We start from the raw sequence: 15,764 nt of genomic DNA on the forward strand, positions 1-15,764 counted from the left end.
AGGTCTACTCGTTCTGATAAATCATAATGTAAATAAAATTTTTAAAATTGATATTATATTCTCGTTTTTTGGAGTGTTGAGAATTTATTATGTTTATCTAAAGCATATTTAGTAACGAAATATCAATAACACAATGAAAAAAATTTAACAGTGACATCATTTAAACAACATTCCTCAAAAATTTCAGACGAAAAGAAATTCTGAAAAATTACTTCACGAAATTTCAAAGTTATCGCTAATTCTATCATCGTCATTTTCTTATTTTCTTACAGGATATAATTGTATTGGGATTTGAAAACGCCGAAGTGACAAATCAGTTCTTCTATTTTCTTCATTTTCATAAATAATATTTTAATTTTTTTTATATTAAAAGAAACTTTTCATAATACTAAATTATTCCTTTTTGTGTTAAATTTCGAATTGAAAAAAATTTCGAACCGCTTATCAAAAATGATTATGATTAAATCAGAAATTTTGTATTTTTAATATACGCATTTCTTCGGTTAAATCTCTGTTATTTATAAAATGTACATTATTGTACATATCTTCCGGGTTGTTTTCAGGTTGGGGTTTATTACATTACATCAGGAGACGAGTGGGTAAAAATTGACAGAAATATTTTAATTACTTGTAAATTTTCAGAACTATCAAAGCCAGTTTATTGACCTTGTTTATGGGTTACAGCCATAACATTTGAAATAATTGCTGTTATCACAGTTAATTTTCCTTTCAGCGTTTTCCGGTTCGGTTATTATGCTGTCATTCGTGTCTACTTTCGATGTCGTTGTATGAATCAAGATCTTCATTACAATCTCCGTGTAGCCTTTTGTTTAAAATCAATTAAATAACTATATACTGTACTGTACATATTATTGTCACTTCAAATTCATATTTATAAACAACACGGTCGGATGGCGGAGACGTCAGCCTACGATCTGTGGGATCCAGGATCGAATTTGGGCAGTCCCAGATGTTTTTTCGGTGGTGATCTCTCCTGGATATTTCGGGTCCCGTCCCTCCTCATCCAGGATATATCCCGCTCTCATGCAAGCCTAACCGACCCCACGATGGGAATGATTAAAAGGCTCTTTTAGTGCACACAGAATGGAAAGAATTAAAAATACAAATTAAATTTTTTATAATGCTTATTTTATATTTAGTTTAACAATTAAAGAATATTTTAATATAGTTATTATGTAATACTATTTACATAATATCGAGCAGCAGACTTTAAAATGTAGTAAAAATTTCATTTTTGAGATAATTAACTCGGTAATAAGCATTCGATTTATTCATAACAATCTATACTAATGTTATAAACACGTAATGTTTGTATGTATGTATGTTAGTTTGTATGCAGCAGGTAATCTCCGAAACTACTCATCCGATTTCAAAAATTCTTTCACCAATATTTAGAATGGAACTTCAGGGTGGACATAGGCTGTATATTATTCCATTAAACATTCATATAAATTAAAAGATATCATCTAGGATTAAGGCTTTTATGTCCAACAGATGGCACTAACTCATTGAGTACGACAACCTAAGTCTGCTTTTCTGTGAGGATGAACTAAAGCGGATCATCTTCTATCTATCTAAATAAATAAAAATGTAATATTCGTTTGTTCCTACCAATTTGTTTGAAATTTTGACACAACGTTGCATTCAAATATGCACGTGCTTTTATATAATATACATGTCAAAATTCCTTCACTGGGGGGGGAATGGACACGATTAAGGCTTACCGTGAAGAACTCTGCTTCTATTTATACTACTTTAGATGCAATTTTTTGCGTTTTTGATTGCGTTTTAATAGGGTATGTCAACAGAATATACACTAAAAAGGGATTTTTCGATATTCCCCCGTGGGGGAGAGGGACAGGATTATGGCTTACTGTGAAGAACTTGGCTTCTATTATACTACTTTAGATGCAGTTTTTTGCATTTTTGATTACATTTTAATAGGGGTACGTCAAGAGAATGTACATGAAGAAGGGATTTTTTGAAAAATTCCCCCATGGGGGAAGTGTTATACATTTATAATAGATACATTTTGAGCCACAACAACATGTGGCGGGATCTGCTAGTAAAATTGTAAATTATAAAATAATTACTAATTTCAATTTTAAGCATACTTTATTTTAAATAATTCTAAAAACAAATTTTCAAAGAATAGAAGATGCACATTTTTAATTAATACCTATTTTTTATTAATAATGAGCAATTATTTATTGTGACATTGTCACAATGATGGGCTGCAATTTTTAATCAATTTGAGGTGGAAAGCATATATTTTAATATGCTTTCCATCTCAAATTAGAACTGTAGTGTCTTGCCCCTGTACATCATACTTTTCCTGTAACAATAGAGTCGTGCCAGTCATCTATTAACTGCTTTCAGGGGAAGTTTTTAATTAAAATAACATGACTTCCAGTTTGCATTGGAAGTTCTTGTATAGTTAATTAGGGTCTCCTGCACCCTAATTAACTATACAAGAACTTCCAATATAACTATACAAGGTTTCCATAGCTGGTCTTGTCTTTCACCTATCTAACTCTGTTCTCAAGATTAAGAAAAGACAGATGGACAATGGATGGATGACAGGGGAATTTATAGGTCTACAGTTTTTTCAACTTGCAGCCCAAAAACAGGCATCATATACAGTGGTACCTCGGGATATGAACGCCCCATCATACGAAATTTTAAGGATACAACATGAAATTCGAACATATTTTTGCTCCATGATATAAACAAAAACTCACCATACGACGTTACATTAGTTCTCAGCGCCATTTTTTATTCACTTCTGTTCATTGGTCTCGGTTCGTGCATTTGCTTTGTGGTGGAAGGATCTCGCTCGATAAAGGAAATCTCGAGGTATTATCAGAAAGTGACCGATTTTATTGAAAAGAAACATCCCGAAAAGGTTCACACTGGCCGTATTGCTGCTCGGAGTAATGACATTTGCCTAAAAAGTAGGCAAAGCCAAACCTCTTTGGATAGATATTTTACCAAGTGACCTCTATCCAGTGAAAGTGCTGGTGGAAGTGAAGGAAATAAAGCAAAAAGCAGTGAATAAAAATTTTAAAAAATATGTATAAAACAACACTAATTTTTTTTATCTTTTCTAAGTTATTTTTAAGTTATTGTTACATTATGTTATGTAAGTTAAGTTTTAGTATAATTTCCCTTTTCCCTCTCTTCTGCCACCAGTTTACACCTCCACCGTCGTCTATCCTCAAAGTTAAAGTACAAATAAAACTACATTTTTTTAATCAATTATTATTCTATTATGGTTATTTATACATTTACAACTACAAAACACATTTTTCAGTGTTTTCCGTACTATAGTTGTTATTATTTTTTTTAATGTACTACTAAGCTTTAATTTGAGTGTTTTTTGTGTTGGAACAAATTATTTGGTTTTACATGTAATTGTATGGGAAAAAATGATTCACCTTACGACATTTTCATGATACAATCTCAGTTTTGGAATGGATTAATTTTGTATCCTGAGGTACCACTGTATAACCCCATGGAAAAGGATAAAGACAACATTACAGAAATTATACAAAAAGTAAGCTTTATTTTTTTAGAGAATATGTTCAAAACAACCAACCTCAGCAGCAATACAAAGATGTAGTCGAGCATGGCATTATGGATGGCAGGTCTCATTCCTAACCATTTCTCAGGTTTGTCATATTCATTTTTAATTTGCTAAAATAAACTGATACTTTTAGTCATCACAGGAAAAATTCCAGAGGAATCAAGTCTGGGGAACATGATGGCCATGGAACAGGATGTTGTCTTATGCAGTGGTTGTAAAACCATTCTGCAAACTAGCAAATGAGCTGACAAGCCATCATGCTAATATCATAATGCTGTAGTTGCACAAACGGCAAGTCATCAAGCCATCTATCCACTATTGTGTTTAGGTTATTCAGATATCTGTCACTATGCAGGATGTCATCAATGAATATGGTAAAACACACTTATGTTTTATAGGTCTCATGCATCTTGGAGTGCACTCTGCCCAGTGGTGTACTGTACATCATGATGGTTACACTCTGTATTCCACAGAAATAGTGCCTCATTGTCCATAAAATGGGCTGAAGGAGTTATGGTTTGTCATGCTATAATTTAACATCATGTTTCACTACTCTTAATTGCTGTGCAGCATCCTTTGCATGTTATGCTGATTGCAGATAGAAGCAGAATGGGTGAATATTATCACAACATAATATCTAGTGTACTTATGTATACTGGAGTTTACATAAACTGGCTGTTTTACTCATGCTTTAATGTAGATATGCATGGAATTATGCCAACACATCCATGTCATTAAGTTGAGTACAATCTGGTCTCTTATGTCTAGTTTCCCTGTATAGAAGCAGTTCCCAACCATTTTTGACTTGCGTACTCCTTGGCAGCTCATTTTCTTAAATTTAATTTCCCATTTTCGTCAAGTTTTATTTCACATGTTTTTCAAATAGTGATGCCTTAGTCAATTATATAGTGCTATACAGTACAATTACATGTAATAAAAAATTTTTTAAATCAAAAAGTGTTGGAAGAAGATACAGATAAATATAATAAAAATAATAATAATTAGTTTTAAATAAAAATATATTAAGTGTTGTGATGTTGCCAAAGGCCTTAATGCAGAATCTGAATATTCCTATAATACACCTGCCATTATTAATATTTTTGCATTATATCCTTAAACTACCAAGTGTGTACCCTGCAAGAATCGCTGTTGTATAGAATAACCATTTCACAGCATTGTTTGTGAGAATATGACATTGCTGCTATTCTCTATCACCTAGCAGGTTCCATCATGGCTCGTATAGACATTGATATTGTATATTGCAGTATGATTAATCAAAATCACTTTTATGATTTGCATGTTGAGGTTTGAAAAATTTACATATTTCTACTGAATTATCATATGATGTCACATTCCTTTTGTTGAATGATTTATTTTATTTTGCTGACTGCTTTAATTTATCGTCATCATGACATTTTTAAAATGAATTAATCTTTTGCCCCTTGATAGATATTTAATCATCAGTTATTTTATGCTGGAACAAGCATGCATCACACACACACACACTTCTGAAATGCTGGAAAGATCTGTTTACCCCTGGACAGTTGTTTAAGTGGACACCCTGTATACAACACTGTCTAATAATTAGAATCTATCAGATTATTTGATCTTTTTTTAATCATGATTTTGACTGATTTGTAAGCATATTGATTGGAACTTTTATTAGTTTAGATACCATTCATTAATTAATTACCGTATATCTCGGCAGATAAGATGCTAGTTGAATCATAAAAAAAGGCCCCCAAAATCCAGGATCATCTTATAGGACAGATACAAAAAAAAATTAGATTGAAATTTATATAAATTCAAACCATTATAAAAAGACAGACAAACCATAATTTAATAGAAGAGAGTAGGGTATGTCCACAAAATAGAATAGCTCATATGACGTTTTTGTGAATAGTCAAGGTCATTACCCAAATGCTGAATCAGTGCCAATGTTTGCAACAATTGCAAGGCAGTGCTGCCAGATGCAAGAAAATAAAATTTGTTCATTCGAAAAATTACAAATAGGACATAATTCTGTATACGCTATACAGTGTTATTATTCAGATGATGATTGCTGATCTAAACTAAATTCATAGGCTGTTGATAGTTTGCTGGTCATCTTATAGGACAGATATATGCTAAAACTATAAAACTTTGATGAAAATTTATACCTCGTCTTATCTGCAGAGATATATGGTATATGTACATTTTTTAGCCACTTTTGACCCTTTCCTTTCCAGTTATATACAATGATGTACTTTTAGCAAACCCCCCTCTTCTTTAATTACATATACAGTACAATAGTTCATGCACCCCTGACATTAAAGAATGATTTTAAAAGTTCTGCAAATATTTTATAACTAATAGTTTATTCATATGCTAGTAAGTTTGCTTATTAAAGCAAATTCATATGACACTAATAGCATTAAAAAGTTTATGTAGAAAATGTCTCAACCTTCTCCCACCTCCCCATCATGTACTACACTACTACACTACACTTCCTACTACACTACAATGATGTACTATTGCAAACCCCTTCCTTCTTAAACTGTACATATAATTAATGGACAGCCTTAACAGTGCTTGTCTTAACCTTAAAAAGGATTCTCTTCCTATTAATATACTGTAGATTCCTCCTGAAAACTGGTCACTCTATAGGCAAGATCTGATAACAATTGTTCTTCAAACATAAAGATATTTATATTTATATGTTCATAAGATAGTTCATACTATTGAGAAATAGCCAATCCAGTAATTTAACTTTTTACTGATTTATTAGTGGACTGCAATTTTCAAATTGCAGACCTATACATTCCCATTGTTGTCTGTCTGTCCATACTGTCTGGCTGTCCTTCATTAATCTTGAGAACAGAGTTATATAGATGAAAATCAAGACCAGATATGAAAAGCTTAGTGACTGAAGGTTCTGATTAAATATACATGAACTTCCAGTCTGGACCAGAAGTCACATAATTTTTTAAATTAAAAGATGATTAAAAATTGCAACCAATTAATGATGTTACAATAAATAATTGCTTGAATTTCTTTTCTATAGAATTTAAAAACTTATTTAAGTTTATCTAAATTAAATATAAAAGAATTTTATNAATAGTAATAAAATTAATTAATTGAAAGAGCTGGCAGGGGACCCTGAAGAAGACAATGTCTAGGGCCCCAAAGTGGGTTAATCCGGCCCTGTTCCGTGATTAAAGCCATTTATCAGTTTGTTGGTTTTTACAGAGTTGTTGATCATGTTGACGTACCGTTGTCCTATCAAGGGGAAAAATTGTTTATAAAATTCAGCAGGTAGCCCATCCGGTCCTGGTGATTTGTTATTTGGCATGCTATTTAGCGCTGCTTCGTGTTCTTCGTAAGTGATGTTTTTATTTAGCTCAGTACTCTGCTTATCGTTAAACTTTGGCATTCGGGACATGAAGTCTCGTGCTATTCCTTCGTGAAAGCTTTTCCTTTCGAATATTTTTGAGTAGTATTGGTGAATAAACTTTCTTATTTGTTCATCATCAGTTATTGTTTCATTATTCCCATTTTTTATTGTACTGATCGTTTTAGATTGATTATGCTTTCGTTCCATTTGATAAAATTTCTTGGACGGATGGATTTCCTGTTCACAGAGCTCTGCCAAAGATCGGATAAATGCTCCATATAAACGGTTCTCATGATATACCTTTAGTTTGGCTTTTGCGTTTGCAATGGCTGTTTTATGCTTACCAGGGTGTAAGGTTTCGTCCATATATGCCTGTTTCAGCTCTCGTATTCCGTTATCATATTCTTTAAGACGTTGTTTTTCTTTATTTATACGTATCTGAACGCCGATATTTTTAATATTTCTTTTCGCAGTTTCTCACCAAGCACAGTCGTTTTCTCCCGTGATGTTAAATATCGCTTGGATTGTTTCGGTAAGAAAGTCGACATCTTTAAGTAGATTTACGTTCATTTTCCAGGGTGTAGTTACTCTATGTTTGGATTTGCAGTTCCTCTTTGTGAAGTCAAGTGTTAAAGTAACATCGTTATGATTAGTTAAATGATTCGGAATGATTTCGTATTCCGAAGTTATCTGATGGAGGTGACTAGAAATATAGAATCTATCCAAACGGGAGTGAGAATTATTCTGATGGTACGTGAATTTACGTTTGTGGGGGTTCATTTTATGCCAAATATCTATTAAGTCAAACACTCAGTCATCCGGTCTCAATGATGTTGATGTAGTGAGAAAAATATATACTACAGTATTTTTATGGAGAATATAATAAATGTTCACAAGAGTTACAAATATGGAACTAATTCGGAAATGATTTAAGACAATACTTATTTTTGTTTTTAACCAATATAATGTTTATCCTCTTCTTGTTGACGGCGGGATGGCCGAGCGGTCAAGGTGGCAGCCTACCGGATCCGGGATTGAATACAGACGGGTTGAAAAATCCCCAGGAATTTTTTCAGGGTGGTCCGTACGGATATGTCGGACCCCGTCTCTTACCACCCGGCCGTCCCATTGTGGTCTAGTCGAACCGATAATGGACTTGCTTAAAGAGGCTCTCTTAGTGCCCACAGGGTGGAAAAATGTAAAAAATCCTCTCCTTGTCCTTTTTTTAAATATATATAAAAAAACATACAAGTCTGCTGTTTTCAGTAAAATTTGTCATGTCTTAAGATTCAGTGTTCTTATTCGGGGGCCAGACGGCTGAGGCAATTAAGATGTCAGCCATAATTCATATTTATTCTATACCATTTTGGGAATCCGGGATAGAATACCAACGGGTAGTTGACCCGCTAGGATTCAAATCCCCAAAAATTTTTTGGGCTAGTGGGTTCCGGATATATTGGATCTCTCACTACCCGGACGCCCATTGGGCCTGGACGAACCCATGATGATTAATTAAAAAGCCCTCCTAGTGCCTACAAGACCGAACAAATCAAAAACAAAACAGCTCTTATTCATCAGATATTCTCAAATAAAGCATAGGAACTTCGATGGAAAATTACTTTTTTATTTAAATGCTGGAGACTCAATTTTTCCCATTACGCAGAAGGCTGGTCTGTAAGTGTATCTTTTGAAATGGTAGACTTCTTTAAGTATCTCAGTTGTACGGCACATCTGAGCCTATGAAGGTTTTATCAACTCGGTTACTGGTGGGCTCCATCTTTCTCCATTCATCTGTTTTATTAAGTTTTATTAAAAATTAATCAATGCATTCAAACGATATATTATTACAAATTTTTTAAATCCATTTTCTAAAAACTTTCAATTTTTTATTGTAAGATTTCTGTAAAAATCAACTGAGGAAACAAAAGGTAAGTTTAGATCCTTCGGATGAAACATGATAGAAAGCCACGACACCATCTAAAATGATTTTTTTTAATATTAAAAAGCTAAAATTTATAATTTTATAATTTCCTTATAAAACTGCAGCAGTTCAAAATAACATTAAAAGTACATATTATTTTCAGAATATTTTTCATTTTGAGATTTTGAAACATAGATATCTATAACACAACAGTAAATGAAAATAATTCAATATTTAGATATTAAATATTTTAATTCTTGAAAGTTTCGTTTGAACTGTAATTTTAATACGAATTAATAATTTAGTAATAATTTCGAAGAAGGTTTACTAATTGTTTTTTTTTTTTTAGTTATTATAATATGGGACATGGAACTGTTGCCATAGCAACAACATCAAATCTATTTCATCTTTAAAATTTGGTTGATTTAGTGCCATTTATAAGGAAATGTGTGAAATAACGTATTGCTGCGATATAGATAAATCTGTTTTAATATCTAATTTCGAAAAAAGAGGATGGTTGCCAGTTGGCCCCGAAGAAGATTGGAATGTATACTGGTGAGTAAGCTTTATCACCATTTATCATTGCACCGAAAAATAATCATACAGAGGAATTTATGTGATTAATTATCGTATATAAATTCTGTAGAATTTAATTGATTTTAAATATTTCTCAAAAAATAAAATTAAGTTTATCATATTGTTCGTCATCTGTAGGCCGCCGCCATATTGAATCGGCAGGTCAAGTAGCGCTCCCACGCGCCGATCGATTTGTGATTGCTACGTATCGTGTTAGAAATTGTCTATTATTATCATATTATAAATGATTTATTTAAATTAAATGTAATCAGATAACTTCGTTTTAAAGAATTTTGAAATATAATAAATAAGTATAACGAATATTAAGATTGTCGCCGCGGCGATGCGAGGCGAAGTGAATTGCATTTAGTTTTTATCTGGTTGAAATGAAATGTTGTTTATTTTTATGTAAAAATTAATAAAATTGTATCGGGTTTTTGTTATTTTTATAAATTATTATCCATTTTAACTAAAAGGTTTTGATAGTAATGTCCTCAACGATTATCTGCATTTGGACGCAATTCATTAATAGATTAAATAATATGGCGTTAACCCCCTGGTGAAGACACTCAACACTAAAGTGTACCTTTTTATTTTAAAAATTATTTTTGTGTGGTTTTGCTATATGAAAGCAAATTCAAATGTCTTGCTGAAAAGGAAAATATTTCTTGCCTTTTACTGTAAAATATTAATAATGGCTAGACCATAGGCAGAAAGACAAAATTCACCACATTTAAGATTTGAACATGATTCTTCCTAGTAGAAGCTTTAGCTGATATAGCACCATTAGGCACTTGTATTAAGAAAGTCTAACATTTTCATTATCAATTTTTACTTTAATATATTCGGTATAATATAGTTCACCATGCTTCCTGATGATCTGAATTTATTTCTTTAGACAATATTTTAATTTCAGTTGAGAAATGTTATAGAGAAATTCTATGTTAAGATGATAATTATTAGGCTGCAATTTGAAAAAATTGTAGACATATAGATTCCCACTATCATCTATAGATCCCCTGTCCATCTGTCTTTTGTTAATCTAGAGATCAGAGTTAGGTAGATGAAATCCGAGACCAGATATGGAAACCTTAAGGATGGGAGGCCCTGATTAACTATATATGAACTTCCATTGCAAACTGGAAGTCATGTTATTTCAATTCAAAACTTTTCCCCTGAAAGCAGTTAATGGACGACTGGCACAACTTATTGTTAAAGGAAAAGTATGATGTACAGGGGCAAGCCACTACTAATTTGAAGAGCATATATTTTAAATTAAATANTCTAAAATGTATTCCATAGGATGCATCAATACATTGAAAAAACTATAATAATAATAATAATAAAATGTCACATCATGCCAGAAACAATACAACACATTACTTCTGGTTGCAAGCTCTTGGCACAGACAGATTATTTACACAAACATAATCAAGTAGCAAATATAATACACCAAGAGCTTGCAAAGAAACACAAATTATTAGTAACAACCCACGAAAAAACCTTTTTTTTACGAGTGTTATGTCACTAGTAAATTCCACAAGTACTTTCGACCTCCACCGAGGTCTGCTTCAGGTGGTGCAAATTATTAGACATCCATGAACCATACTACAAATACATTCCACAGACAGTATTAGAAAACAACACGCACAAAATGTACTACGACAGAGCCTAATCACAAATAAAACAATTTATCACATGTACTGTCCATCACACTCATTGACAAACACAATAAAATCACATATATTATAGACATATCCATTCCAAATACTCACAATGTACAAAACACATTCACTGAAAAAATTAGCAAGTACACAGAACTCGCCCAGGAAATAAGGCATCTGTGGAGGATGGAAGGGTGCTTATTGTACCTGTCGTTCTCTCCTGTACAGGTGTGATACCACACACACTACACAAAAGCCTGGGAACATTACAATTGAATAGAAATACATACTGTACATCACACTATAGAAGGCCACTGTATTGAATTCATGCCATATCATTAGGAAATTCCTGTAAACAGACACTGACACACTTATTTAATTTTTGTTTTTGGTTGCTATGCCTTGACTCTGGTCTGGCATAGTACACAGTCACTGGTATCAACTGAGTATAACCCACTAAATACTATATAATAATAATAATAAGCGCAGAGCCAAAACAGTTAGGAGTTGAAATTTGGTACACTGTTAGGGTGTCGTGAGAATGCACACTAAAGGGATTTTTCAAAATTCTTCCCCTGTGGGGGAAAGAGAAGGGATAAATATACATTATACATTTATAAACAAGTCTCATTTATAANACTTTTTCCATCATTAACATCACAGAATTCAAATACTGTAATAGCAATAAAAATATAAAGGTAATATAAAACTTACTTTGTTAGAACAGGTAGAACATAGAAACGAACACTAAAAAACACCAAAATCAGTTGTAAAAGTCCAATATATTTACCTAAAACAAACATTTTCAGTTTATTTCAAGCAAACAACATCTGGTTATTCTAGCCTAATGTGTAACCAAAACATATTTTGAACTGAAAAACAAAGTTCAAATTGGACATTAATTCATTGAAAATATTTTTTATGAAATGAATTAATGCTATTTTATCATCTAAAAAATAGATGTACTGATACTCTCTTTTATCAAGCAAATATATTAACTTTTTCTTTGGATACTATACAGGATTTGGCAAAAATTCTATAGATTGTCTCAAGCAAACATACAGTATTTTATTAATTAAAACACAAATGTAATTTTTAGAAATTATTTTTTATTTTTTTCACCCTGTGGGCACTTGTGGGTTTGGCCAGGTAGTCTGGTGGCAAGGGATAGAGCTCAACAAATCCAGGATTGACCACCATCTGAAAAATTCTTGGAGTTTTTTATCCAACCTGATTTGTTCCTGGATTCCTGAGAGTTGTAGGCTGACACCTTAACTTCTGTGTCATCACCATTATTATCATTATTTTTCTGTTATTTTATCATTATCATCTGAAAGACAAGCAATTACTTATTAGTGTAACTATATGCTCTGTATGATAGCATTCTAGATATATTTATTGATTAAACAAGAAATATTGTTATCATCAATTTTTACATTTTGCAATAAAATATAAAATAATTTTTCTTGAAATTGAAAACATAATTATCCAAATTACAAATAAGTTAATTAATTAAATTATCTAAATTCTTATTATATTATTATTCAAATAATTAAAGATTAATAATTAAGAAGTTTTTAAACAAATTTAAGCTTGGAAAACTTATATTATTATTTTATTTATTTAATAAACTAAATTGATGAATTTATCTATACTTATTATATATTTGTAATAATTTAGGGCATCAGTTCCGACCGTACGTGCAATTTTTAGTATAGAAACTGGATATCGTCTTGGTGATAATCAGTAAGTATTGCTACTGTTTGTCACAAATTGTATTAAAGGAATTAATCATCTCAACACTTTTATACCTGTCATTTATTATATTATGTAAAAATATTATTTGCATTTTAGAGTTATCAGTCATTTTCCTAATCATTATGAATTAACACGTAAAGATTTAATGGTGAAGAATATAAAAAGATACAGAAAAGATTTGGAAAGAGAAGGAAGTGCTTTAGCAGAAAAGGACGAAAATGGAAAATATGTTCATCTTGGTAATAAATAATTTTTTCAATGTTTATTTTAGATTTTATCAAATTTTAATAATAACTTTAAGCATCGACACACAAAAACCTTTATAATGCAGCCTCTTAATTCAAAATTTACTAATGTTTTTGGTCATTTTGAAAGGCTTTCGTCAGAAACAGAACAATCAAATAATTCTGATTTCAAAATTGATATTTGTTCTAGAAAATCTTTTTGAATTTTCTTATATGCCTAGTGTGCAGGTTCGTATATAAATAATTACATATTATTTATATAATTACATTACATATAAATAATATGTAATGTAATTATTTATTATGTGTAATTAATTGGTACTTGTACCAATATACACAAAAAATATAAATAAATATAATACATGAATAAATAACTAGCTAAAATAAAATAAAAAGTAAATAAATATGTAAATAAATACAGACAAATACATAAAACCATTGTTAATATAGAGAAGAACACCATAGTGCCTGCTTCTTTAACTGCTCCAGAACAAATATCAGTTTTGAAATCAGAATCATTCAATTGTTCTGTTCCTGATGAAGGCCTTTCAAAATGGCCAAAAACGTTAGTAAATTTTGAATTAAAAGGCTGCATTATAAAGGTTTTCTGTGTCAATGCTTGAGTATTAATTAAGTGCCATTAAAGAAGAATTTTAAGAATAACTTTGTAATAAAAATAATAGTAATACATAACAGCACATCCATCACACTATAGAAAGTAATTATACTAAAATTTGTGATGCAATCAGGAAATTCTTAAACATGTGCTGTTATTGTATATAGATAAATAAATAATAATTTGTTACAAAGCTATGCCTTGATTCTGATCTTGCATAGTGATAGGCATGGTATATATGCCATTTAGGATACTCTCCATCAACACCACCATGATAATAGTGATAATAATAATTATAGAATGTTTATTACATTTTATTGATTTAGAAATAAAACAAATTAAAATATGAAAAATCCAACTAGTTTAAAAATCAACAGCATTAAAGAATTAATAATTTTAGCACATTTCAATTTCCTTAAGATATTCCCTGATAATTAATCAATAAAAAAAAAGCACATAATAGTGCAATGTAAATAGCATAATCAATAGATTATAATCATAAATCTCTGTGTTAATTTAAATTTTTGTTACCTTGTGATGGAAAAGTAAAATACTTTATTAAAAATTTCTTAGATATTGGTACAGTATGATAAAAATTCTTAAACTTTATCTCTTATTATACCATAGGAATGCCATAGAATATACTGTATTTAAAATAAAGCTTTTTAAAGTAAACATTATTATAAATAAAAATTATTTACTGAGAAATATAGAAATTTTAATGCTAAATTACAGAACTGAGAATTATTGTTTAGAAGAAGAAAAGTATAATAAATATAATATTAAAACTGCAAATATCATTATCATGTAAATCACAGATGTCAAACTGTGGCATGCATGCAAAAATGACATTTTGGAAAAATTCATCTGGCACACAACATATTTTTTACTATATAAATTTTAATTTATGTTAATTTCTCATTTTATTCTAGTTTTACATTCAGTTTGATTTATTAGCATGTGATTCTTTTCTCAATTATCATTTTTTTTTAAAAACTTCTTTCTAATTAAAGTATATTCACTTTATTTTAAAAATAGTTGTTTGAACTCCAAAGTTTTGACACTTGTGCATTTTTTTTTTAAAGTTAAATATGCCTATTTTGGCATACGGACTCAAAAAGATTTTGCCAGCCTTGATCTAAATAATAAATATAAATACTGTACTGTAATTTAATAAATATTAAACATTTGGAATGAATATTAAATCTTTCTATGTAAATTTTAAATTAAATACAGTAAGACCCTGCTTAATGCAGGGGGGATACGTTCCTAGACGACAAAGCACTATAGTCTATTTATTGTAACTTGACACCTACTGTAAACAAAGATTTTGTTGTATTAATCTGCCGGAGATTTTCATTGGTCAAATCACAATCAGAAGTGGCTAGACATGTGTTGACCAGTTAAGCTCCTTTCTCTGCACATGTTAAAGTAGGTCAGAGTGGTCACAATTTAAAAATTACCGAGATAATACTTAGAAAACTTATTATAGCCTACTTTAACGTTTTTACATAGCCGTTTAAATATAGTTTGTCAAAAATTATTATTAAATATATTAGATTGTTCGGAAAGTAATTTCATTTTTTTACCACTAGACGGATTAGTCATATTTTTTCCGCCATTTTCATTCTAAACTGTATTATCATTATATATTTTGACAGCTAGCATTTTAAGGCTTATTTGTAAAAAATTTTGTTTGATTTTGTGCAATTGTTTATTTTTTGTGTCCCATCAAATATGGAAGATCGAAAGTAGCATTTTCGACATATTTTGCTTTTTTATTACCAAAAAAATAAAAATGCCATTCAAGCGAGAAAAAAATCATGTGACATGTATGGTAGAGATCTGTTGGCAGAACGACAGTGCCAAAACTGGTTTACAAAATTTTGTTCTTGCAATTTCAGTATTGAAAATGCACCACGTTATGGATGGCCAATTGAAGCCAATGAAAACAAAATAAAAGGTACTGATTGAAGCAAACTGTCGAATAACAACACGTGAAAT

General features: G+C 30.7%; 1 protein-coding gene across 1 annotated transcript in view; it reads left to right on the plus strand.

The window, feature by feature from the left end:
- Positions 1-9,274: 9,274 nt before the first annotated feature.
- The window catches only part of LOC111621007 (probable tubulin polyglutamylase TTLL1), a 20,718-nt gene continuing 14,228 nt past the window's right edge, over positions 9,275-15,764 (plus strand). Inside the window, 3 exon segments of the mRNA XM_023363040.1 lie at positions 9,275-9,456; positions 12,822-12,887; positions 12,996-13,261. Coding sequence (XP_023218808.1) covers positions 9,347-9,456; positions 12,822-12,887; positions 12,996-13,261 — 442 coding nt within the window. The 5' untranslated portion in view covers positions 9,275-9,346.

Source organism: Centruroides sculpturatus, unplaced genomic scaffold (genome assembly GCF_000671375.1).
Source record: "Centruroides sculpturatus isolate CEXI.00-Female unplaced genomic scaffold, Cexi_2.0 scaffold245, whole genome shotgun sequence".
In the NCBI taxonomy this organism is placed as follows: Eukaryota; Metazoa; Arthropoda; class Arachnida; order Scorpiones; family Buthidae; genus Centruroides; species Centruroides sculpturatus.